The sequence below is a fragment of the Nycticebus coucang genome, chromosome 9, assembly GCF_027406575.1.
Source record: "Nycticebus coucang isolate mNycCou1 chromosome 9, mNycCou1.pri, whole genome shotgun sequence".
NCBI lineage: Eukaryota > Metazoa > Chordata > Mammalia > Primates > Lorisidae > Nycticebus > Nycticebus coucang.
In genome coordinates this window covers 92,436,558-92,461,648 of record NC_069788.1, presented here as the reverse complement: position 1 = coordinate 92,461,648, position 25,091 = coordinate 92,436,558, and the positions used below count along the sequence as shown (strand labels likewise).

Below are 25,091 nucleotides of genomic sequence, written 5' to 3'. Positions count from 1 at the left end.
GCACCGGCCATGTACACTGAGGGTGGCAGGTTTGAAACTGGCCTGGGCCTGCTAAACAGCAATGACAACTGCAACAACAACAACAAAAAAAATGGTGGGTACCTGTGGTCCCGGCTACTTGGGAAGCTAAGGCAGGAAAATTGCTTAGGCCCAAGAGTTGGAGGTTACTGTGAGCTATGACACCATGGCACCCTACTAAGGGCGACATGGTGAGACTCTGTCTCAAAAAGAAAAAAAAAAATTTTTTTTTAATCAATTCTTCATTACAGTTTTGTACCCACAGTGTAGTAACACATGAAAACACCTAAAGGTAGTGAAATTTCTCTTATTGTTACACAATTGTAGAGTTTACTTTCATAAAACAAAGCATCATCTGGCAATGGGTTTACCATTTCCTATCTGCCAGGGTTATTTCACAAATTTATGTTCTAGGACATTAGTTCAGATCAAGAGAAATGATTCAAACTAGTTTCCAATCTCATAATAACTAAGAAGTTAAAATTCTAGTCAATCAGTAGGTATGTATTGACTGCATTCAATGATCATAAGACTATGGAAGACATAAGACATGAACTCTGCTCCTGAATAATGTATTATTTCTTTCAAAGAAAACAAAACGTTATTAGCCTTCCTGGAATAATTGAAAATGAAATAATAATAATTATTTCTCTTATAATTAGAGAAAGCCATGATGTAGCGATGTTTGAAAATATCGTCTTAGGATGGCAATACATGGTAAAGTTAAGAAAACTGGCTCTGGAATCAGAATGCCTTCACTCAAATCCTAACTCCCCAACTACTATCAACTCAGGCAATTGCTTCAGTGTCTGGACACCAAGATAGGGATAAAGAGCAAAGGATTGCAAGCGCAGTGTGATTATTAGATCACTGAGCATTGTGTCAGCCAAAAGGTAAATAAATCTATAAATGCCAGTTTCTTCAGGAAACCTTGTCTCTTCCACATTAGTCAACATAAAATTTGAGATCTAAAGTATCTTACATTACTATTTGCCAAAGTCAAGAACTCTTTATTGAGTAAAAAATTAGCTCTACATGAAGGTTGTGAGGTTCATGGTAAAACAGTGGTCAATGTGGATAAATAGGTAAGTCTAGCTCTTTCAATGTCACAATAAGAATATCTATTTTCCTGAGCCATCGCAATCAGGCAAGAGAAGACTATCAAGGGTATCTGCCATCAAGGATATCCAAGTATGGTCAGAGGACATCAAACTCTCACTCTTTGCTGATGATATGATCCTATACCTGGGAAATCCCAGGACTCAAGTACGAAACTCTTAGAAGTGATCAAGGAATACAGCAGAGTCTCAGGATACAAAATCAATACTTGTAAATCAGTACCTTTTATATATACCAATACTCAAGCTGAAAATATAGTCAAGGACTCTATTCCTTTTACAGTAGTGCCAAAGAAGATGAAATATCTGGGAATTTACCTAATAAAGGATGTGAAAGATCTCTATAAGGAGAACTATGAAACTCTAAAAAAAGAAATAGCTGAAGATATTGACAAATGGAAAAACATACCATGCTCATGGCTGGGAAGAATCAACATTGTCAAAATGTCCATTACCACCCAAAGCAATCTACAGATTTAATGCAATCCCTATTAAAGCACCACTGTCATACCTTAAAGAGCTTGAAAAAATAGTGCTTCATTTTATATGGAATCAGAAAAAAACTCAAATAGCAAATACATTACTCAGAAATAAAAACGAATCAGGAGGTATCATGTTACCAGACTTCAGGCTATACTAATGATCAAAATAGCATGGTACAAAATAGCATGGGACAAAAAAAAACAGAGGTATATTTACGCAACAGAATAGAGAACCAAGAGATGAACCCAGCTACTTATCGTCATTTGATCTTCGACAAGCCTATCGAAAATATTCAGTGGGGGAAAGACTCCCTATTTAACAAAAATGGTGCTGGGTGAACTGGCTGGTGACCTGTGGAAGACTGAAACTGGATCCCTACCTTTCACCATTAACAAAAATTGATTCTCACTGGATAAAAGATTTAAACTTAAGACATGAAACTATAAAAATACTAGAAAAGAGTGTAGGGGATACACTTGAAGAAATCAATCTGGGAGAAAATTTTATGAGGAGGACCCCCCCAGGCAATTGAAGCAACACCAAAAATACATTACTGGGATCTGATCAAACTAAAAGGCTTTTGCACAGCCAACAGCACAGTAAGTAAAGCAAACAGACAACCTTCAGAATGGGAGAAGATTTCTGCAGTTTATGCCTCGGACAAGGGTCTGACAACTGTAATCCACAGAGAACTCAAAGTAATCAACAAGAAAAGAACAAATAACCCCATTTCTATGTGGGCAAGAGACTTGACCAGAAACTTCTCTGATGAAGACAAGCACATGGTCTACAAACACATGAAAAAATAAGCATCATCCTTAATCATCAGAGAAATGCAAATCAAAACCACTTGAGATATCATGTAACTTGAATAAAATTAGCCCACATCACAAAATCCCCAAACTACAGACATTGGTGTGGATGCACAGAGAAGGGAACACTTCTACATACTGGTGGGAATGCAAGCTAATACGACCTTTTTGGAAAGAAGTTTGGAGAACACTCAAGGAACTAAAAGTAGACCTACAGTTCAATCCTGTAATGATCAAAAATTATTTTACTACAAAGACATATGCACCAGAATGTTTATTGCAGCCCAATTCATAATTGCCAAGACATGGAAACAGCCCAAGTGCCCACTGACCCATGAATGGATTAACAAATTGTGGTATATGTATTCCATGGAATACTATGCAGCTGTAAAAAAGATGGAGAGTTCACATCTTTTATGTTTACCTGGATGGAGCTGGAACATATTCTTCTTAGTAAAGTATCTCATGAATGGAAAAAAGAAGTATCCAATGTACTCAATACTACTATAAAATCAATATATAATCACCTACACATTCACATGGATGGTAAAACATAACAATAGTCCAGAAAGTAGACGGGAAGAGGAGGGAGGGGGAGTGGGGGAGAGAAGGGAGGCTATTTGGGGGCACCTCACCTAATGTACGTGCAGCAATGGTACATTTCAAAACTGTTAGAAAAAGAGTATAATTGTGATGAATGTGTTACTTAGTTCAATGTAAGCATTTCACACTGTATATCAAATCAGTACACTGAACCCCATAAATAAATCAATGTACACAGTTATGATTTAATAAAAACAAACAAAAAAAGAATAAGAGGTGGTCTTTAGTGTTATGTAACTCCTCTGTGTTGTTGTATATGCATACTGATAAAACAAAATTTAAGAATAATATGTAAAAAATAAATAAATAGTGGTGATTATAATTTCAACTCTTTTATTAGAAATTACTCTGGCTCCTTGTTAACATACAAAGCTGGTGATGGTGTTGATGTGATCGTGAGCTATTGGGCATGAAATCTCACCTAGGCAATATACACCATTAATAGCCCCGTACTCTAAATTCACATTTCTTAATGTAGTGTTGTAAAAAGATGTTAACTTAGCAGCAAATATCATCAACATGTATCTTTTGCAATCTGGGGAATATTAGAACTATATTTTTGTATAGCCGTGGTCTATGTAAATTGCATCCTGAATGCATCTGGTCTCTGGTGTAGGCATCAAAGGAAACCCTTCTGGTGTCTAGGAAAATGGATTTTTTTTTTGATGCTGTCTGTGACGTACTCCCAGGTCTCCTATTATTCAGGATCCTGGGGTTTTAGATAGCAATCTCCAGCTGAGTTCTCTGCTAAATGAATTCTTAATATGTTTCATCTTTCCCCTCTTCTAGTATATTCTTTTGGTTTTAGCAGAGGAAGTCTCTCAATTCCTTCCCAGTCTGCTACTTTATCTCTAGACGGTATGATTACTGTCATCTTTTTGTTCATCTGCAGTTTGTCTTTTAGGGTTACAGTTTTTTACTACTTAAATAATTTCTGTCTTTTCTATATTATGTCTCATTTGTCCTTCCTATTAATGAATGTAATAATGAATGTGTTTTTCTTATTCTCAATTACTAGAATTTTGTGTATTTGTTGATGTTCTCATAAGCTCTTGGGTTTATTTAATAGTGGTATTAATTTCCTACTTCTTATGTCACTGTAATTTTCTAACTTGCTATCCACTAAAAATACACTGAGATTATTGTAAAGTAAATTTATTTTAGAACTAATCCTAAAAGAATAATTGTCACAGCAAAACATTTCTATAACAGCAAAAGAGTAGAAAAAATAAGTAAACTAAAATAAATACCCCAAAAGATGTATCATGTAAGTTCAGAGATGTATTACATTTATAGTACCATCATAAAATGCAACATTATTCAGTAATTGAAATTGTTTTATTTAAATATTTGCTTCTGACAAGTCTATAAAATGTCAACTAAAGGTTAAAGTTATAAGATATTTTGTAAATTAAAAAATAAAAAGGTAAGAAGGATATACAGTATTTTTTCCATTTTTAGAAATGGGCATATATGTATATATATTGTCTGTTTATGTGTTACCTATTTGTACACATAAATGCCCGAAAGAATATATTGTAAGCTACTAACGGTGAAAAAAATTAAATAAATAAATAAATTTGGAATATTTTCATTAATTATTTTCTTAACTAGATTTTCTAAACTTTTTTTAACTTCTCTCCCCCTTCAGGAATATTTATAATTTGTAAGCTTGGTTGCTTCAAGTCCAAGATGTCTTGAAAGCTTTGTTCATTCTTTTTTATTCTTTTTTTGTTATTTTTTCACCTGATTGGATTATATCAAAAGACCTGCTTTCAAGCTCTGAGATCCTTTCCTTTGCTTAGTCTAGTCTACTATTGAATCTTTGTAAATGTATTGTGTATTTCCTTTAATTTTTTATTTCCAGAATTTGTTTGTTTGTGTTTTTTAGATATCTATTGCCTTGGTAATTTTTTTTTTTTTTTTTGAGACAGTCTCACTCTGTCACCCTGAGTAGAGTGCTGTAGCATCCTAGCTCACAGTAACCTCAGTCTCTTGGGTTGAGAGCCTCTTGCCTCAGCCTTCGGAGTAGCTGGCACTACAGATGCCCACCATGATACCCAGCTAGTTTTACAAAAATTTTTAGTAGAGATAGGGTGTCACTCTTCCTCAGGCTGGTCTCGAACTCCTGACCTCAAGCAATCTACCTTCCTCAGCCTCCCAGAGTACTGGGATTATAGGCATGAGCCACTGTACCCTGACTCCTTGGTAAATTTCTCATTTATAGCTTAATATTTGTTTTCTGATTTTTCTTGACTCTCATTTAACTTCTTCAAAATTAAGATTTTAAACTCTTCATGTGGAATTTTGAGGAATTATTTTGGTTACGATCTCTTGTTAGACAATTGTGGTCCTTTGGTAGTATCAGATTTCCTTGCCTTTTCATATTTTCTGTATCCTTCTGTTGATGTCTACACATCTGACATAGCAGTCACTTGTTCTAATTTTCTGAAATTGTTTTCATAATAATGTTTTTCCAAAGATTTAAAAAATACATCTATTTTCCTTTTCAACACATGAAACAAAGCATATTCTTCTTGCTTTAGCCAATACTATGAAATAGTCACATCTAGTAATATAAATTCATTTGTCCAACATAACCCAAACTCTTTCAGGGCATCAATATTTGTATCCCTAGAACTCCGTATACAGCTGATATACAAATGTTTACAAGACCTCTAATAAATGAAATATAATTTAATAGAAATTTAACCATAATCATGTATTCAGATGCTCCAAGGCAGATAGTAAAGTCTCAATTCCCCACAAAACACTGTTGTTAAGCTGTCATTAAGTTCTCTTCTGATGTACTGTCTTTATATTTTTAATACATAAATTATTCATTTGAATAATACATCTGTGCTTGCTATGAAACTTGGTTGCAGAGTACTATCAACTAAGCTAGTGTCAAAGATGACACTGACAAACTCCTGTCATAGTTACAGAACAAAATAGCTGTCTTTTAACAAAAAATAACGTTATTTGGCATGTTTTTATTCATCCTTTATTCTTTCATACCTACCTACATACATAGAAATATTTGGTGCCAATAATATGTCACACCCTTACTAAGAGAACAGTAAAATATGAAGAAAACAGATGGAAGCTTGAGCCTAGTTTTGTTTTGTTTAATACAATTTAAATTATTATGAGTTGTAATAAATGCTATAAAGACTACAAATTGGGGGATGAGATAAGGAATAAAAGGTAAGAAATCAAGAAAATTCAATTCTTCAATCAGTTATAATAATCTTTCTTTTTTTTAATTTTTTACTCCCTACCTCCAATTTGATGGTTCTCAGACCAGACTATACAGTAGAATCACCTGGGGAGCTTTTAAAAACTAACTGCTCTATCCCATACCCTCCCCAAATTTTAATTTTATTGGTTTAGGTTTGGGAAATTTTTTAAAGCTCCCAGATGATTCTAATGTGCAGCCAAGGTTAAGAAGCACTTATTTAAGTCACCTTAAATATTTTTGGAAGCAGGTAAAATTAAAATCTTACATAAATTTAACATCACATGTAGGCCTGAACTTATAAAAGCTCGTAACTGATCTTATTTATGTTATCCCAATATAGAAATTATGTAAGTTATTAGAAATCTATAAACAATTTAAAGGCAATTAGCTGGTTAATTGAGAGACACAAATAAGCCAGGTTACATTGATTGCAATTGTTAGCCAAAGTCCCTCTTGCAATCATGTCTTGCCCCCATAAAGTGTGACATACACCAAGGCCCCACCCCCCCCGTCCCTCTTTCTGCTTTTCCTCCCCCGCCCCCATAACCTTAATTGTCATTAATTGTCCTCATATCAAAATTGAGTATATAGGATTCATGCTTCTCCATTCTTGTGATGCTTTACTAAGAATAATGTTTTCCACTTCCATCCAGGTTAATACAAGGATGTAAAGTCTCCATTTTTTTAATACCTCAATAGTATTCCATGGTGTACATATACCACAGCTTGTTAATCCATTCCTGGGTTGGTGGGCATTTAGGCTGTTTCCACATTTTGGCGATTGTAAATTGAGCTGCAATAAACAGTCGAGTACAAGTGTCCGTACAGATAGATAGACTGGTAGATTACTGGTAGATGCCCAGTAACGGGATTGCAGGATCAAATGGGAGGTCTAGCTTGAGTGCTTTGAGGTTTCTCCATACTTCCTTCCAGAAAGGTTGTACTAGTTTGCAGTCCCACCAGCAGTGTAAAAGTGTTCCCTTCTCTCCACATCCATGCCAGCATCTGCAGTTTTGAGACTTTGTGATGTGGGCCATTCTCACTGTGGTTAGATGATATCTCAGGGTTGTTTTGATTTGCATTTCTCTAATATATAGAGATGATGAACATTTTTTCATGTGTGTGTTAGCCATTCGTCTGTCATCTTTAGAGAAGGTTCTATTCATGTCTCTTGCCTGTTGATATATGGGACTGTTGGCTTTTTTCATGTGGATTAATTTGAGTTCTCTATAGATTCTAGTTATCAAGCTTTTGTCTGATTGAAAATATGCAAATATCCTTTCCCATTGTGTAAGTTGTCTCTTTGCTTTGGTTATTGTCTCCTTAGCTGTACAGAAGCTTTTGAGTTTAATGAAATCCCTTTGTTTATTTTTGTTATTGTTGCAATTGCCAAGGCAGTCTTCTTCATGAAGTCTTTCCCCAGGCCAACATCTTCCAGTGTTTTTCCTATGCTTTCCTTGAGGATTTTTATTGTTTCGCGCCTTAAATTTAAGTCCTTTATCCATTTTGAATCAATTTTTGTGAGTGGGGAAAGGTGTGGGTCCAGTTTTAGTCTGTTACATGTAGACATCCAGTTCTCCCAACACCATTTATTGAATAGGAAGTCTTTCCCCCAAGGTATGTTCTTGTTTGGTTTATCAAAGATTAGGTGGTTGTAAGATGTTAGTTTCATTTCTTGGTTTTCAATTCGATTGCAAGTGTCTGTGTCTCTGTTTTTGTGCCAGTACAATGCTGTCTTGACCACTATGGCTTTGTAGTACAGACTAAAATCTGGTATGCTGATGCCCCCAGCTTTATTTTTATTACTAAGAACTGCCTTAGCTATACGGGGTTTTTTTCCGGTTCCATACAAAATGCAGAATCATTTTTTCCAAATCTTGAAAGTACAATGTTGGTATTTTGATAGGAATGGCATTGAATAGGTAGATTGCTTTGGGAAGTATAGACATTTTAACAATGTTGATTCTTCCCATCCATGAGCATGGTATGTTATTCCATTTGTTAATATCCTCTCCTATTTCCTTTCTGAGGATTTCATAATTTTCTTTATGGAGGTCCTTCACCTCCTTCGTTAGGTATATTCTCAAGTATTTCACTGTATTCTCAAGTATTTGAAACTATGGTGAAGGGAGTTGTGTCCTTAATTAACTTCTCATCTTGACTGTTATTGGAGTACACAAGGCTACTGACTTGTGGACACTGATTTTATATCCTGAAACATTACTGTACTTTTTGATGAATTATAGGAGTCTTGTGGTTGAGTCTTTGGGGTTCTCTAAGTATAAATCATGTTCTCAGCAAAGAGGGAGAGTTTGACCTCCTCTGCTCCCATTTGGATTCCCTTTATTTCCTTGTCTTGCCTAATTGCATTGGCTAGAACTTCCAGCACTACGTTGAATAGTAAAGGTGACAGAGGACAACCTTGTCTGGTTCCAGTTCTAAGGGGAAAAGCTTTCAGTTTTAATCCATTCAGTAAAATATTAGCTGTGGCTTTGTCATAGATAGCTTCAATCAGTTTTAGAAATGTGCCACCTATGCCTATACTCTTCAGTGTTCTAATTAGAAAAGGATGCTGGATTTTATCAAATGCTTTTTCTGCATCTATTGAGAGGATCATGTGATCTTTATTTTTGCCTCTGTTAATATGGTGGATAATGTTTATGGACTTGCGTATGTTAAACCAGCCTTCCATCCCTGGGATGAAGCCTACTTGACCATGATGAATGACTTTTTTGATGATAAGCTGTAATCTATTGGCTAGGATTTTGTTGAGAATTTTTGCATCTGTATTCATGAGTGAGATTGGTCTGAAATTCTCTTTTTTTGTTGGGTCTCTTCCTGGTTTTGGTATCAGGGTGATGTTTGCTTCACAGAATGTGTTGGGGAAGATTCCTTCTTCCTCAATTTTTTGGAATAATTTCTGCAGTACAAGAATAAGCTCTTCCTTGAAGGTTTGATAGAATTCTGGTGTGAAGCCATCTGGACCAGGCCATTTTTTGGTTGGAAGATTTTTTATTGTTTCTTTGATCTCAGTGCTTGAAATTGGTCTGTTCAGGAGCTCTATTTCTTCCTGGCTAAGTCTAGGGAGAGGGTGTGATTCCAAATATTGACCCATTTCCTTCACATTGTCAAATTTCTGGGCATAGAGTTTCTGGTAGTATTCAGAGATGATCTCTTGTATCTCTGTGGGATCAGTTGTTATTTCCCCTTTATCATTTCTGATTGAGGTTACTAGAGATTTTACTTTTCTATTTCTCGTTAGTCTGGCCAATGGTTTATCTATTTTATTTATTTTCTCAAAAAACCAACTCCTTGTTTCATTAATTTTCTGAATGATTCTTTTGTCTTCAATTTCATTGATCTCTGATTTGATTTTGGACATTTCTTTTCTTCTACTGAGTTTAGGCTTAGATTGTCTTTTTTCCAATTCCATAAGATGGCTTGTGAGATTGTTGATGTGCTCTCTTTCTGTTTTTCGAATGCAGGCATCTAAAGCGATGAATTTTCCTCTCAAAACTGCTTTTGCAGTATCCCACAGGTTTTGGTAGCTTGTGTCTTCATTGTTATTATGCTCAAGGAAGTTAATGATTTCCTGTTTTATTTCTTCTTACACCCATCTGTTATTCAACAGAAGATTGTTTAATTTCCATGCCTTTGGGTGGAGTCGAGCGTTTTTGTTAGAGTTGAGTTCCACCTTTAGTGCCTTATGGCACTGAAACTGGACCCACACCTTTCCCCACTCACAAAAACTGATTCAAGATGGATAAAGGACTTAAATTTAAGGCATGAAACAATAAAAATCCTCCAAGAAAGCATAGGAAAAACACTGGAAGATATTGGCCTGGGGAAAGACTTCATGAAGAAGACTGCCATGGCAATTGCAACAACAACAAAAAGAAACAAATGGGACTTCATTAAACTGAAAAGCTTCTGTACAGCTAAGGAGACAATAACCAAAGCAAAGAGACAACCTACACAATGGGAAAGGATATTTGCATATTTTCAATCAGACAAAAGCTTGATAACTAGGATCTATAGAGAACTCAAATTAATCCACATGAAAAAAGCCAACAATCCCTTATATCAATGGGCAAGAGACATGAATAGAACTTTCTCTAAAGATGACAGATGAATGGCTAACAAACACATGAAAAAATGTTCATCATCTCTATATATTAGAGAAATGCAAATCAAAACAACCCTGAGATATCATCTAACCCCAGTGAGAATGGCCCATATCACAAAATCTCAAAACTGCAGATGCTGGCGTGGATGTGGAGAAGGGAACACTTTTACACTGCTGGTGGGACTGCAAACTAGTACAACCTTTCTGGAAGGAAGTATGGAGAAACCTCAAAGCACTCAACCTAGACCTCCCATTTGATCCTGCAATCCCATTACTGGGCATCTACCCAGAAGGAAAGAAATCCTTTTATCATAAGGACACTTGTACTCGACTGTTTATTGCAGCTCAATTTACAATCGCCAAAATGTGGAAACAGCCTAAATGCCCACCAACCCAGGAATGGATTAACAAGCTGTGGTATATGTACACCATGGAATACTATTGAGCTATTAAAAAAAAATGGAGACTTTACATCCTTCGTATTAACCTGGATGGAAGTGGAAGACATTATTCTTAGTAAAGCATCACAAGAATGGAGAAGCATGAATCCTATGTACTCAATTTTGATATGAGGACAATTAATGACAATTAAGATTATGGGAGGGGAGGAAAAGCAGAAAGAGGGACGGAGGGAGGGAGGTGGGGCCTTGGTGTGTGTCACACTTTATGGGGACAAGACATGATTGCAAGAGGGACTTTAGCTAACAATTGCAATCAATGTAACCTGGCTTATTGTACCCTCAATGAATCCCCAACAATAAAAAAAAAAAAATGTCCACTGGACTCTCGAAAGGCTTATCAATATTCTCAATTAATGTGAATGGTTTAAACTGTCCTCTAAAGAGGCACATGTTGGCTGAAAGGATACAAAAACTCAAGCCAGATATCTGCTGCATGCAAGAAGCGCATCTTACATTAAAAGACAAATATAGACTCAAGGTGAAGGGATGGTCATCTATATTCCAGGCAAATGGAAAGCAGAAAAAGCAGGCGTTGCAATCCTGTTCACAGACGCAAAAGGCTTTAAACCAACCAAAATAATTAAGGATAAGGATGGACACTTCATATTTGTTAAAGGTAATACTCAATATGATGAGATCTCTATTATCAATATTTATGCACCCAACCACAACGCACCTCAATTTATACAAGAAACCCTAACAGACATGAGCAACGCAATTTCCTCCACTTCCATAGTAGTTGGAGATTTTAACACCCCTTTAGAAGTGCTGGATGGATCCTCCAAAAAGAAGCTAAGCAAAGAAATCTTAGATTTAAACTCAACCATTCAACATCTGGACTTAACAGACATCTACAGAACATTTCATCCCAACAGAACTGAATACACATTCTTCTCATCAGCTCACGGAACATACTCCAAAATCGACCACATCCTGGGCCACAAATCTAACCTCAGCAAATTTAACAAAATAGAAATTATTCCTTGCATCTTCTCAGACTATCATGGAATAAAAGTTTAACTCAATAACAACACGAACCTGCATACCGATACAAAAACAAGGAAACTAAACAACCTTACGCTGAAGGATAGATGGGTTATAGACGAGATTAAGAAGGAAATCACCAAATTTTTGGAACAAAACAACATCAAGACACGAATTATCAAAACCTCTGGGATACTGCAAAGGCAGTCCTAAGAGGGAAATTTATAGCACTGCAAGCCTTCCTCAAGAAAACGGAAAGAGAGGAAGTTAATAACTTAATGGGACATCTCAAGCAACTGGAGAAGGAAGAACACTCCAACCCCAAATCCAGCAGAAGAAAAGAAATAACCAAAATCAGAGCAGAACTAAATGAAATTGAAAACAAAAGAATTATACAACAGATCAATAAATCCAAAAGTTGGTTTTTTGAAAAGTTCAATAAAATAGATAAACCTTTGGCTAACCTAACCAGGAAAAAAAAGAGTAAAATCTCTAATTTCATCAATCAGAAATGGTAATGATGAAATAACAACAGACCCCGCAGAAATTCAAAAAACCCTTAACGAATACTACAAGAAAATCTACTCTCAGAAATATGAAAATCTGAAAGAAATCGACCAATACCTGGAAGTACGCCACCTACCAAGACTTAGCCAGAATGAAGGAAGTGGAAATGTTGAACAGGCCTATATCAAGTTCTGAAATAGCATCAACTATACAAAATCTCCCTAAAAAGAAAAGCCCAGGACCTGATGGCTTTACGTCAGAATTCTACCAAACCTTTAAAGAAGAACTAGTACCTATACTACTAAACCACTTCCAAAACATAGAAAAAGAAGGAAAATTACCCAACACATTCTACGAAGGAAACGTCACCTTGATTCCCAAACCAGGGAAAGACCCAACAAGTAAAAAAAATTATAGACCAATATCACTAATGAATATTGATGCAAAAATACTCAATAAGATCCTAACAAACAGAATCCAACAACACATCAAAAAAATTATACACCACGACCAAGTGGGATTTATCCCAGGCTCTCAAGGCTAATTCAATATACATAAATCTATAAATGTAATTCATCACATAAACAAACTAAAAAATAAGGACCATATGATTCTGTCAATTGATGCAGAAAAAGCTTTTGATAATATCCAGCATCACTTCATGATCAGAACACTTAAGAAAATTGGTATAGAAGGGACATTTCTTAAACTTATAGAGGCCATCTACAACAAACTCACAGCCAATATTGTACTGAATGGAGTTAAATTGAAATCATTTCCACTTAGATCAGGAACCAGGCAAGGTTGCCCCTTGTCTCCATTGCTCTTTAACATTGTAATGGAAGTTTTAGCCATTGCGATTAGGGAAGAAAAGCCGATCATCCACATAGGGTCAGAAGAGATCAAACTTTCACTCTTCGCAGATGATATGAACGAATATCTGGAAAACACTAGGGATTCTACTACAAAACTTTTAGAAGTGATCAAGGAATACAGCAAGGTCTCAGGCTACAAAATCAACACCCATAAATCTGTAGCCTTTATATATACCAACAATAACCAAGCTGAAAAAACAGTCAAGGACTCTATTCCTTTCACAGTAGTGCCAAAGAAGATGAAATATTTGGGAGTATACCTAACAAAGGATGTGAATGATCTCTACAAAGAGAACTATGAAACTTTAAGAAAAGAAATAGCCAGAGATTATGTGTTAAACATCTCTTACTATTTTTAATCTGGACATATTATATTTTCATTCTATCATGATTTTCATGTTTCAAATGTATGTTATATGACTCATTTGAAATTATATTACTTTTGAATTATCTGGTGAAATTATGTACTTTGAATTATGTAGATCCAGAGACTATTTTCTCCAAAGTCTATTTTGTCACATATTTCATTTTCCTCTTGTATTAAAAAAAAATAACACCCTAAAAAAAATAAAAAAAAAAAAAAGAAAAGAAATAGCTGAAGATGTTAACAAATGGAAAAACATACCATGCTCATGGCTGGGAAGAATCAACATTGTTAAAATGTCCATACTACCCAAAGCAATATATAATTTTAATGCAATTCCTATTAAAGCTCCACTGTCATATTTTAAAGATCTTGAAAAAATAATACTTCGTTTTATACAGAATCAGAAAAAACCTTGAACAGCCAAAACATTACTGAGCAGTAAAAAAAAAGCAGGAGGAATCACACTACCAGACCTGAGACTGTACTATAAATCGATAGTGATCAAAACAGCATGGTACTGGCACAAAAACAGAGTAATAGATGTCTGGAACAGAATAGAGAACCAAGAGATGAATTCAGCTACTTACCGTTATCTGATCTTTGATAAGCCAATTAAAAACATTCAGTGGGGAAAAGATTCCCTATTTAAGAAATGGTGCTGGGTAAACTGGCTGGGAACCTGTAGAAGATTGAAACTGGACCCACACCTTTCACCATTAACTAAGATAGACTCTCACTGGATAAAAGATTTAAATTTAAGACATGAAACTATAAAAATACTTGAAGAAAGTGTAGGGAAAACTCTTGAAGGAATCGGCCTGGGTGAATATTTTATGAGGAGGACTCCCCAGGCAATTGAAGCACTATCAAAAATACACTACTGGGACCTGATCAAACTAAAAAGCTTCTGCACCGCCAAGAACACTGTAAGTAAAACAAGCAGACGGCCCTCAGAATGGGAGAAAATATTTGCAGGTTATACCTCCGATAAAGGTCTAATAACCAGAATCCACAGAGAACTCAAACGTATTAGCAAGAAAAGAACACGTGACCCCATCTGAGGGTGGGCAAGGGATTTGAAGAGAAACTTCTCTAAAGAAGACAGATGCACGATCTACAAACACATGAATAAAAGCTCATCATCCTTAATCATCAGAGAAATGCAAATCAAAACTACTTTGAGATATCACCTAACCCCAGTAAGAGTAGCCCACATAACAAAATCCCAAAACCAGAGATGTTGGCATGGATGTGGAGAAAAGGGCACACTTCTACACTGCTGATGGGAATGCACACTAATTATGTTCCTTCTGGAAGGATGTTTGGAGAATACTTAGAGACCTAAAGCTAGACCTGCCATTTGATCCTGTAATTCCTTTACTAGGTTTATACCCAGAAGACCAAAAATCACAATATAACAAAGACATCTGTACCAGGATGTTTATTATAGCCCAATTCATAATTGCTAAGTCATGGAAGAAGCCCAAGTGCCCATTGACCCACGAATGGACTAGCAAATTGTGGTACATGTATACCATGGAATATTATGCAGCCTTAAAGAAAGATGGAGACTTTACCTCTTTCATGTTTACATGGATGGAGCTGGAACATATTCTTCTTAGCAAAGTATCTCAGGAATGGAAGAAAAAGTATCCAATGTACTAAGCTCTACTATATAGCTAAATTATAGCTTTCATATGAAGGCTATAACCCAACTATAGCACAAGACTATGGGGAAAGGGAGGGGGGAGGTTTTGGTGGATGGAGGGTAATGGGTGGGGCCACATCTACGGTGCATCTTAGAATGGGTACAGGCGAAACTTACTAAATGCAGAATATAAATGCCTGCATACAGTAACTAAGAAAATGACATGAAGGCTACGTTGAACAGTTTGATGAGAATATTTCAGATTGTATATGAAACCCACACATTGTACCCCTTGATTGCACTAATGTACACAGCTATGATTTAACAATAAAAATAAATAAATTAAAAAAATAAAAATAAATAAAAACAACTTCCATTCTAACCAATTTATAAGCACATACACAGCTTATTCATGATTAAAACAACTTTCCTAAATCTATTTCATGGAAGTCTGTGGTTGAGTTTGCAATTTATGATTCTTTCTTGTTTGTCAAGTTATCAACTACTAACGAAACTAAAAATAATTAATAATTTAAATTATTTGTACTTCATGGTTATTTCTCCTAGAGTATAAAACATTATTAAACATGTCCTAGGAGAAAGGAACCCTGAGGTTATTTTCCATTGAAGAAAGAAAAACAGTCTATTAACATTTTATCAATTATTTCTACAAATTTTCTTTTTTGATTAATTTTTTAAGAGATGGGATTTCATTCTGTCACCCAGGCTAGAGTGCAATGGCATGATCATAGCTCAATGCAGCCTTGACTCCTAGCTAGCCTCAGGCAGTCCTCTTCCTTCACCTTACCAACTAGCTTGGATTATAGGCATGAGCCTCTGCATCCTGGCAACTACCACTTTTGAATGAAATGGAATTATTACTACTTACTGAGAGCATCCAAGGTCATTTAATATTCTGTAGAGGTCAAGTTATTCTCCATTAAACAAGTATACAAAGTCAAGCACTAAATAACTCCAAAAGTATGAAATACTTTTAACACTCTATTATCACTTACAGAAATTTTTGAAGGTGGTATTATATCCAAAGAGTAATCCATTTCCTGAGTGCTAAGAGTTCTGAGTGATAGTGAGCATTCTCCAATGGTTTTCTTCCTGGGTGTCTGCGTTTGAATCTTAAACACAAGTCTTACAGTTTGTAGACTTTGAAGTTTAATAGCAAATACAAAAGTTTCCATAAATTCAATAGCCTTTAAAAAAGAAAACAAAATACACAAAGAAAAGATTGATATGCCAATACAAACTAATATTTTATTTCTAGGAAAGGTATATTTAATTCTTTTTACAACAAAAATTTTAAATATATATATATTTTAATGTAAATGAAAATGAGAAAGGCCAAGATTTGTTTTCCCAGAGATTATCCTGAATGTTATCTTCCTTAAATTCACAGATCATTCTTTTAATTACTCAGGAATTCAGGTCAATATCAACACAACGCTCACCAGAATATAGCTTTTTCCCTTAGTTGAAAATTTGATTGTTTTTTCATCTTTGGTTCTGGGCATATTTCCTGCTATTCATCACAATTCTTCAATAGTTAATGAGAGTGCTTCATGAATCTCACGTGGGAGCACTCGCAGTACTCAAAATTCAATTTGCTTACAAGGAAGAGACTTGAATTATTTCTTTAAAGAAGCAACATTTTATCTAATTTTCTTCCCATCTATCTTAGGCTTCAATTTCTCTTATGGTGACACTAATTCCACGCTTTCCAATCTGAAAATCAGATTCCTTAATAGAGAAAACAAAGGAAAATAGGAGCTTAAAGCTCTACCTTCCATCATGAGCACCCATCTAAAGAAGCAAGTCAGTGTTTTCCATGCTCAGAATGTTTTTAAATGGTATTTTTTATCCTTTTAATATTATTAAACCCTTGGCTTACCATGGGCTAACATCTTCTTGATCTCAGACTGTTCTTTGCTGAAAATGCCTTCTTTTCATCTTAAGTGAGTCCTTAAAAAAAGGAGCTCTTTCTTTTTGTCTTTTGGAAAGGCAAGCTATCTGAACAACTAACAAATATTTTAAATACAGGCACACCTTGCTTTATTGTGCTTTATTGCACTTCGAAGATACTTGTACCTATGTTGGGTACATCTATTGGTACCATGTTTCCAATAGTACATGCTCACATTGTGTCTCTGTGTTACTTTCTCGTGATTCTCCCAATATTTCAACCTTTTTCATTATTTTCATATCTGTTATGGTGATCTTTAATCACTGATCTTTGTGACTGTCTTGGGGTACCACAAACCATACCCACATACGATGGGGAATTTGATCAATTAATGTTATGTGCATTCTGACTGCTCTACCAACCAGCCATTCCCGTGGCTCTCTTCTTCTCCTCAGGTCTATTTCTTGAGACCCAACCATGTTGAAATTAGGCCAATTAGTTACTTACTATGGTCTCTAAGGGTTCAAATGAAAAGAGGAGTGGCATGTCTCTCACTTTAAACCAAAAGCTAGGAATGATTAAACTTAGAAAGAAAAGGCATGTCAAAAGCTAAGATAAGCCAAAAGATAAGACCTGCACCAAACACTTAACCAAATTGTAAAAGCAAAGGAGAAGTTCTTGAAAGAAAGTAAAAGTGCTACTCCAATAGACACAGATAAAAAAGCAAAACAGCCTAACTGGTCACATGGAGAAAGTTTTAGTGGCCTGGATAGATCAAACCAGTCACAACATTTTCTTAAGCCAAAGCACAATCTAGAGCAAGATCCTCACTCCTTTCAATTCTATGAAGGCAGAGATAGGTGAGGAAGCTGCAGAAGAAAAGTTGGAATCTAGCAAAATGTGGTTCATAGGGTTTAAGAAACAAAACTATCTCCATAACATAAAAGTGCAAGATGAAGAAGCAAACGCTGAACCTGTAGCAAGTTATGCAGAATAGTGAGCTAAGATCATTGATGAAGGTGGCTACACTAACCAACAGATTTTTCAATGTAGAACAAACGGACTTCTATTGGAAGAAGAGGCTATCTAGCACTTTCATAGCTACAGAGGAGAAGTCAATGCCTGGCTTTAAAGCTTCAAAGGACAGGCTGACTTTCTTATACAGGCTAATGCAGCTGGTGACTTTAATGTTCAGTTAAAGTTCACTGGTGACCAATGTTCATTGACCATTCTGAAAATCCTAGTACCTAAGAGAATGATGCTGAATCAACTCTGCCTAGGCTCTGTAAATAGAACAACAAAGCCAGGATGATGGCACTCCTATTTACAATATGGTTTACTAAATAGTTTAGACCCACTGTTGAGACCAACTGCTCAAAAAAAAAAAATTCCTTCAGAATTATTACTGATCACTGACAATGCACCTAGTCACTCAAAAGCTCTGACAGAGATATACAAGAAGATTAATGTTGGCTTGGCACCTGTAGCTCAGCGGCTAGGGTGCCGGCCACATACACAAGGGCTGGCAGGTTCGAACCCAGTTCAGGCCTGCCAAACAACAATAACTACAACAAAAAAATAGCCAGCATTGTGCGGGTGCCTGTAGTCCCAGCTACTTGGGAGGCTGAGGCAAGAGAATCGTTTAACCCCTAGAGTTAGAAGTTACTGTGAGCTGTGTGCCACAGCACTCTATCGAGGGCAACACAGACACTGTCTCAGAAAAAAAAAAAAAGAAGATTAATGTTGTTTTCATGCATGCTAACATAACATCCATTCTGCAGCCAATGGATCAGATAATACTTTTGACTTTCAGTCTTAATATTTAAGAAATACATTTCCCAGCTGGGCGCAGTGGCTCACGCCTATAATCCTAGCATTTTGGGAGGCTGAGGGAGGTGTATCCCTTGAACTCAGGATTTCAAGACCAGCCTGAGCAAGATTAAGACCCTGTCTCTACTATAAATAGAAAAAAATCTAGCTGGGTGTTGTGGCAGGCACCTATAGTCCTAGCTACTTGGGAAGCCGAGACAAGAGGATCACCCGACACCAGGAGTTTGAGACTGCTGTGAGCTATGAGAGCTATGATGCTACAGCACTCTACCCAGGGTGATACAATGAGACTCTGCTCAGAAAAATATATATATTTCATAAGACTATAGCTGCCATAAACAGTGATTCATCTGATGAATCTGAGCAGAGTAAATTGAAAACCTTCTAGAAAAGATTCACCATTCTAGATGTCATGAAGAACATTCATGATACATGAAAGGAGGTCAAAATATTAACATGAACAGGAGTTTGGAAGAAGTTGATTCCAATGCTCATGGATGATTCTGAGGGGTTTAAGACTTCAATACAGGGTATAAATGCAGATGTGATGGAAAAGCAAGACAACTAGAATTAAAAGTAGAGCATGAAGATGTTACTGAATTGCTGCAATCTTGACAAAACTTGAACAGATGAGTCGCTTCTTAACAAGCAAAGAAAGTAGTTTATTGAGATGCTATCTACCCTTGGTGAAGATGCTGTGAATGTTGTTGAAATAACAATAAAAGATTTAGAATATTACATAAATTTAATTCATAAAGCAGTGGGAATTTTGAAAGAAGTTCTACTATGGGTAAAATGCTATCAAACAGTGTTACATGCAATAGAGAAATCTTTCATAAAAAGAAAAGTCAATCAATGCTGCAAACTTCATCGTAATCTTCTTTTTAAAAATTGGCATGCTACCTCAAGCTTTAGCAACCACTATCCTTGATCAGTCAGCAGTCATCAACATTAAGGGAAGACTCCACCAGCAAAAAGATTATGGTTTGGTGAAGGCTCAGATAATTATCAGCATTTTATGCAATAAAATATTTTTATTTAAGATACGTACATTGTTTCTTTAAACATAATGCTATTGCTTAATAGACTATAGTCCAGGGTGGACATCAAATTCATGTGCAATTTAAGCTATTTTAAATTGCATGCAAACTTTATGTCCACCTTGTATAAATATAATATATAAATGCACTAGGAAACAAAAAAAATTTGTGTGACTTGCTTTATTACAATATTTGCTTTATTGTGGTGGTCTAAAACTGAACCTGTAGTAAGTCCAAGGTATGCCTATACTGTGCCCAAATTTTTACTCTTAGTGTAATAGCTTATTTCTGTACAGCCAGACTTATACTTCTGAGTCTCTCAACCACTAGGCTCAAGCCATGAGATGGCACCAATAATACAGTGTGTATTACACATAAAATGTTTAATGAGCTTACATATCAAGCAAGTGTGGTAATTTAATTCACATTTTCCTAATTTTGCCACAATAGGGATTTCTCAAACAACTTTATCTGCAATCATAACATTTTTAAATGTTAAGATTCTATATAGGTTTTAATATAACATTTTCTCCTAACTTTTCCTAAGTTAACTTAGTTTTATTTGAAGACCAAAAAGTAAAACTGTTTAATTCAGAAAGTATTCATCTTTAAGTGTCAGGATTATAACCAGAGCTAAGATGTATTTCCATCTAGAATTTCTATGATGTATATTTTCATAATGTGAGATCCTAATGTATATATATATATGCCCATTTTACTACTTTTTCATTAATTAAGAACATCTTTTATGTCCTTAAAAATTCTTCCTAATCATTACTTTTCATAGCTGCCTAATATTCTATCGCATAATGTTAAAGGTTGAATTGTATCCCCCAAAATAGATATGCTGAAGTCTTAACTGCCACTATCTCAGAAAGTAACCTCATTTACAAACAGGATTGCTATAGATGTAATTAATGAAGTTAAGAAGAGGTAATACTGGAGTAAGGTGAACTCCTAATCCAGTATGACCAGAAGGAATCCTTGTAAAAAGATGGCCATGTGAAAACACAGGTACAAGTAGAATGCCATGTGAATATTTAAGCAAAGATTGCAGCGATCTACAAGCCAAGAAATATCAAGGACAGCTGGCCATCACAGAAGCTGAGAGAAAAGAAGCCAGCATTGCTGGCACTTGTGGACTTCCTCCAAAGCTATAAAAAGTAAATTTCTGTTATTTCAATCACCTAGTTTGTGGTACAGTACTTTGTTATGGCAACCCTAGAAAACTAATAGGTTTCTCAAACATTCCTCTATATGAGGAATGGAATATTTTTAATTTTCCACTATGAAAAAAATGCCAAAAGTAATTTAAATATTTTTTGTTTACATTTTAGATTATTTCTGTGGAATCATTTCCAAACAGGATTACTGTGTGAAAATACTTCAAAGTTTTGTTGTGGATTGTTAAAATAATTTCTAAAAAGTTGTATGTTCTAGAGTACATATAAAATTTTTCCTAATTGAATAATGAATGATTGAATTTTTCCTAATTTTTCCTTCATTCAATGATGAATGAAGTAAAAGCAATATATAATTTAAATTTATATTTTTATGATTAATGGTGAGAGTAAACATTTATGTTTATTAGTCATTTGAATGATATATCTGTTAGAAGATGCTTTTTCATTTGCATAAAAATAATAATCTTTTAACCCATATCAAATGGGTTAAAAATGAACATATATTTAAATTAATGTAAAATCTATAAAACCAAATGCAGGATCATAAGTCTCCCAGTTGCCAATAGGAAGTATTCAAAAGAAATTAATTGTTCTCATGCAATTATTTTTCAAAGCTAAAATGGGATATGGTAAAGAAAAGACAAAATTTATTTCCTTTCATATAGGAGAAATAAATAGGTTTCTTAAATATTGTTCATCTTCTGCATATTTTAGTAGTAACAATTTTCTTTTTAAATGCATCTTAATATTGGACAATGAAATATCAAATATTTTTGAGACTTAAAATTATCTTTAAAAAACAAAGGCACATAGTTTATAGTTTCCCAAAATAAAACACTTTCTTATTGTGATTGTTTACATAAATGAAAGTAACAAACATGAGAAAAATAGAGAAGAAATTAAAATACAAACAGCCGCACTTACATTGGAACCTTCCTTGGCTGAAGACTTGAAATGTACTGGTTTGGGCAATGTCAATATTCCTTTTACAGAAATAGTAGGAGTTTCTCCATAAACAGAGGGCCAACTTAAATCTCTACACTAAGAAAATTAAAAATATAATTTGAATTTTACAGAGGACCCTGATAATACAAATATTTGATTATTTCTTGATTTAGTGCTTTAAAATAAAAACTATAAAAATAAACTTTAGTCTCCACTGAGATCTCATGTTTCATCCATATTAAATAAATTTTGAAAAAATAAATAAATAAATAAATTTTGATGTTTAATGTTCTACAGGTCATATCAATTACCTTCTTGAGGTTAAAAACACACACATACTTCCATCATAAGATAGATTTATTTTCTGAATGCTTTATAAAATACTATTTTCTGTGAAATACTACAGAATCCCAAATTCCAAAAATGATATTGGCCCATTCCCCAGAAAAGGGCAACAATAAATGTCTATAATATCTAATTATTCAATTTTATAATAAAAGTTGGTATCAACTACACTAATTTACCTGTAAAACTGTGATCCAGATCTGCTCTACTGAAGAATTATAAAACAATTTCACATTCAATCTCCCCAAATCTCTTTCATCTCCTGATAGATTAATTGTATCTGAATTGTAAAAGGACAAAGATGTTTGAAATACCATGAAATCCTTTAAAAGGAATTAAGGTCTGATACAGTCCAATTTTAAGAGCACAATTGAAAAATGCACAAATATTTTATAAAGCTCTCAATTTAATAAGACAAAAACCACACTTCAATGTTTTTATTGAAGTACTAGTAAGATATACTTTAAAAAGCACATGGTTTAAAAACTCAACACAATTGCAATGTGAGGGATTTAAATTAAAACTAAGAAAAACCTGCTCAAATAACATTTATATGGCCTCAATACTGATGCTTCTGGAAGTTCTTTCACTTATATACTTTAAAACAAACAAAAGATATTTAACTACTTCATTATTAAAAGATTCATTCATGCCAGAACAATGAAAAATAGACCATCTGATCAGGGTATCCATATTAGTATGCTGATAATACTGCTAATGTAGATAAAATCATCTGGAATTATTTTTTACCTTATCATATAAATTCTCAAATTACTATCAAGTAGAAACAACTCTCTTAAAGTATAAAAAAAGAATACTTTCTTTATTCCTTACCCAGGCTTCTGTTACTCCCCTGAGAATTTTTCCTTGAAGAAGAGCTACTGGGTACACTGGACAATGAATCATGTCTCTACAAATAAAATTCTTCTTCAGTTAGAAATTGCATATGAAACTTAAAGGAGTCTGATAGTTATGCCTCAATACCCATCCTTTCATTAAATTGCATGCTAACCATTTTGACAGTGTTACTGATCAGAATTTCCCACTTGTAGGTAGTAAAGTGTGTGTGGGGGCTTTCTGCATGTATTATTAGGAGAATTTTAAGTATCTTACAAGCTAATATATTGGAAAGCTGTTGTTTTGGGTTTAGTTTTGTAACAAAGAGAATGATGTTACTACTTAAGTCTCATACATGAAAGCATTAATGATAATCAGAATATATTTTGAATTACTCTATTATCTAAAAATCTGCAAAGCAGCAGTTATCTAACTATAGTCCCTCTGGACCAGCCTTATCAACATTACTTGGGAACTTGGTAGAAATAGAAAATTAGGCCCCATTACAGGGATACTGAATCAAAAACTCTGGGGTAAGGCCTGGTAATTTGTATTTTAATAAACTCCAAAAAATTCTGAACATATTAAAGAGTTGTTGCTATAAAGAACTCTCTATAAAAATTTAACTCAAGTGAGTATTAAGAACTATTTAGAATATGTTCCTTTTATAAAACATATGTATATACATTCAAATGGAAAAAAGTCAAGTATATATTACAATATTTTCACAGTGCTTTTACTCTCAGTTATAGAAAATACAGGTGATTTCTCTTTTTACTTTGCTTATCTCTATTTTCTAATTTTAAATGACCACAGTTTACTTGAACTAAAATAGAAACATTTTTTTAAGATAGTAAAGAAAAATTCTCAACTCCATTTCAAAAACAGGAAGACAGGTTTTATTAAAGTCCTACCTCAGTAGAAATTCCAATCTTTACTTACTTGCTGGTTATGTTCAATAAAGAAAGTTAAATTAATAAGCAATATTAATAACACTATTTTAAATACCAACTACCTCAAGATCCCCTGAGCATGTACCAACTAAGAGATATAAAATTCATAATAAACAAAGAAAGGAAAACTACAAATGATAACTTCCTAAAATAACATAGAAAATTTCAAGTATTTATTCTTCAATTACGAGAACAGATAAACCTATAAAACATACACAACATACTGTTCCTACATACATTTCTACACTTTTAATTTAAAAATAAATTATTACATATAATTAAATTTATATAACTAGTTTACCTGGATGAATCGCTGAGATGAACTTGTCAGATCAAACATAGATTTGCTTAGCCCAGGGGAACTGGGAAGTTTGCTGGCCCTTAAATCACAAACTACAAAGGGACATGAGAAAAGTATTTACTTTATAATAAAGAAAAGAAACACTGCAATTCTACTTAATTATCATAAATCATATTTCTATAGGAACATATCATGAATATTATATGCAAATCTGCAAAAGAAATGAAGTTTTCTAGCGAAAATTTAAAAAAAATTCAATTATTTTACTTTTACTTGAAATGGAAATCAACATAAAGTAACATATTTTCACATCCACATCAAATATCAAACAGGGAATGTTCATTTTCTTCCTGATACTCCCCTCTCCTTGATCTGGAGAAAAAAAAAATCTAAGTGTAAGTACTCTGTGCTAAACCCAATTCAGCTACGATTTAATAAGTACTATTACTTTAAAAAATCAATACTGAATTCCATATACTCCTGTGTACCCTGTCTATT

General features: G+C 34.4%; 1 protein-coding gene across 1 annotated transcript in view; it reads right to left on the bottom strand.

Moving 5' to 3' along the window:
- The window catches only part of TC2N (tandem C2 domains, nuclear), a 69,182-nt gene that overhangs the window by 13,685 nt on the left and 30,406 nt on the right, over positions 1 to 25,091 (bottom strand). The window contains exons 6-10 of the mRNA XM_053601223.1: positions 24,594 to 24,685; positions 23,337 to 23,412; positions 22,682 to 22,782; positions 22,137 to 22,253; positions 16,260 to 16,451 (exon numbers count right to left, since the gene is read on the bottom strand). Coding sequence (XP_053457198.1) covers positions 16,260 to 16,451; positions 22,137 to 22,253; positions 22,682 to 22,782; positions 23,337 to 23,412; positions 24,594 to 24,685 — 578 coding nt within the window. The remainder of the gene's footprint in view (positions 1 to 16,259; positions 16,452 to 22,136; positions 22,254 to 22,681; positions 22,783 to 23,336; positions 23,413 to 24,593; positions 24,686 to 25,091) is intronic.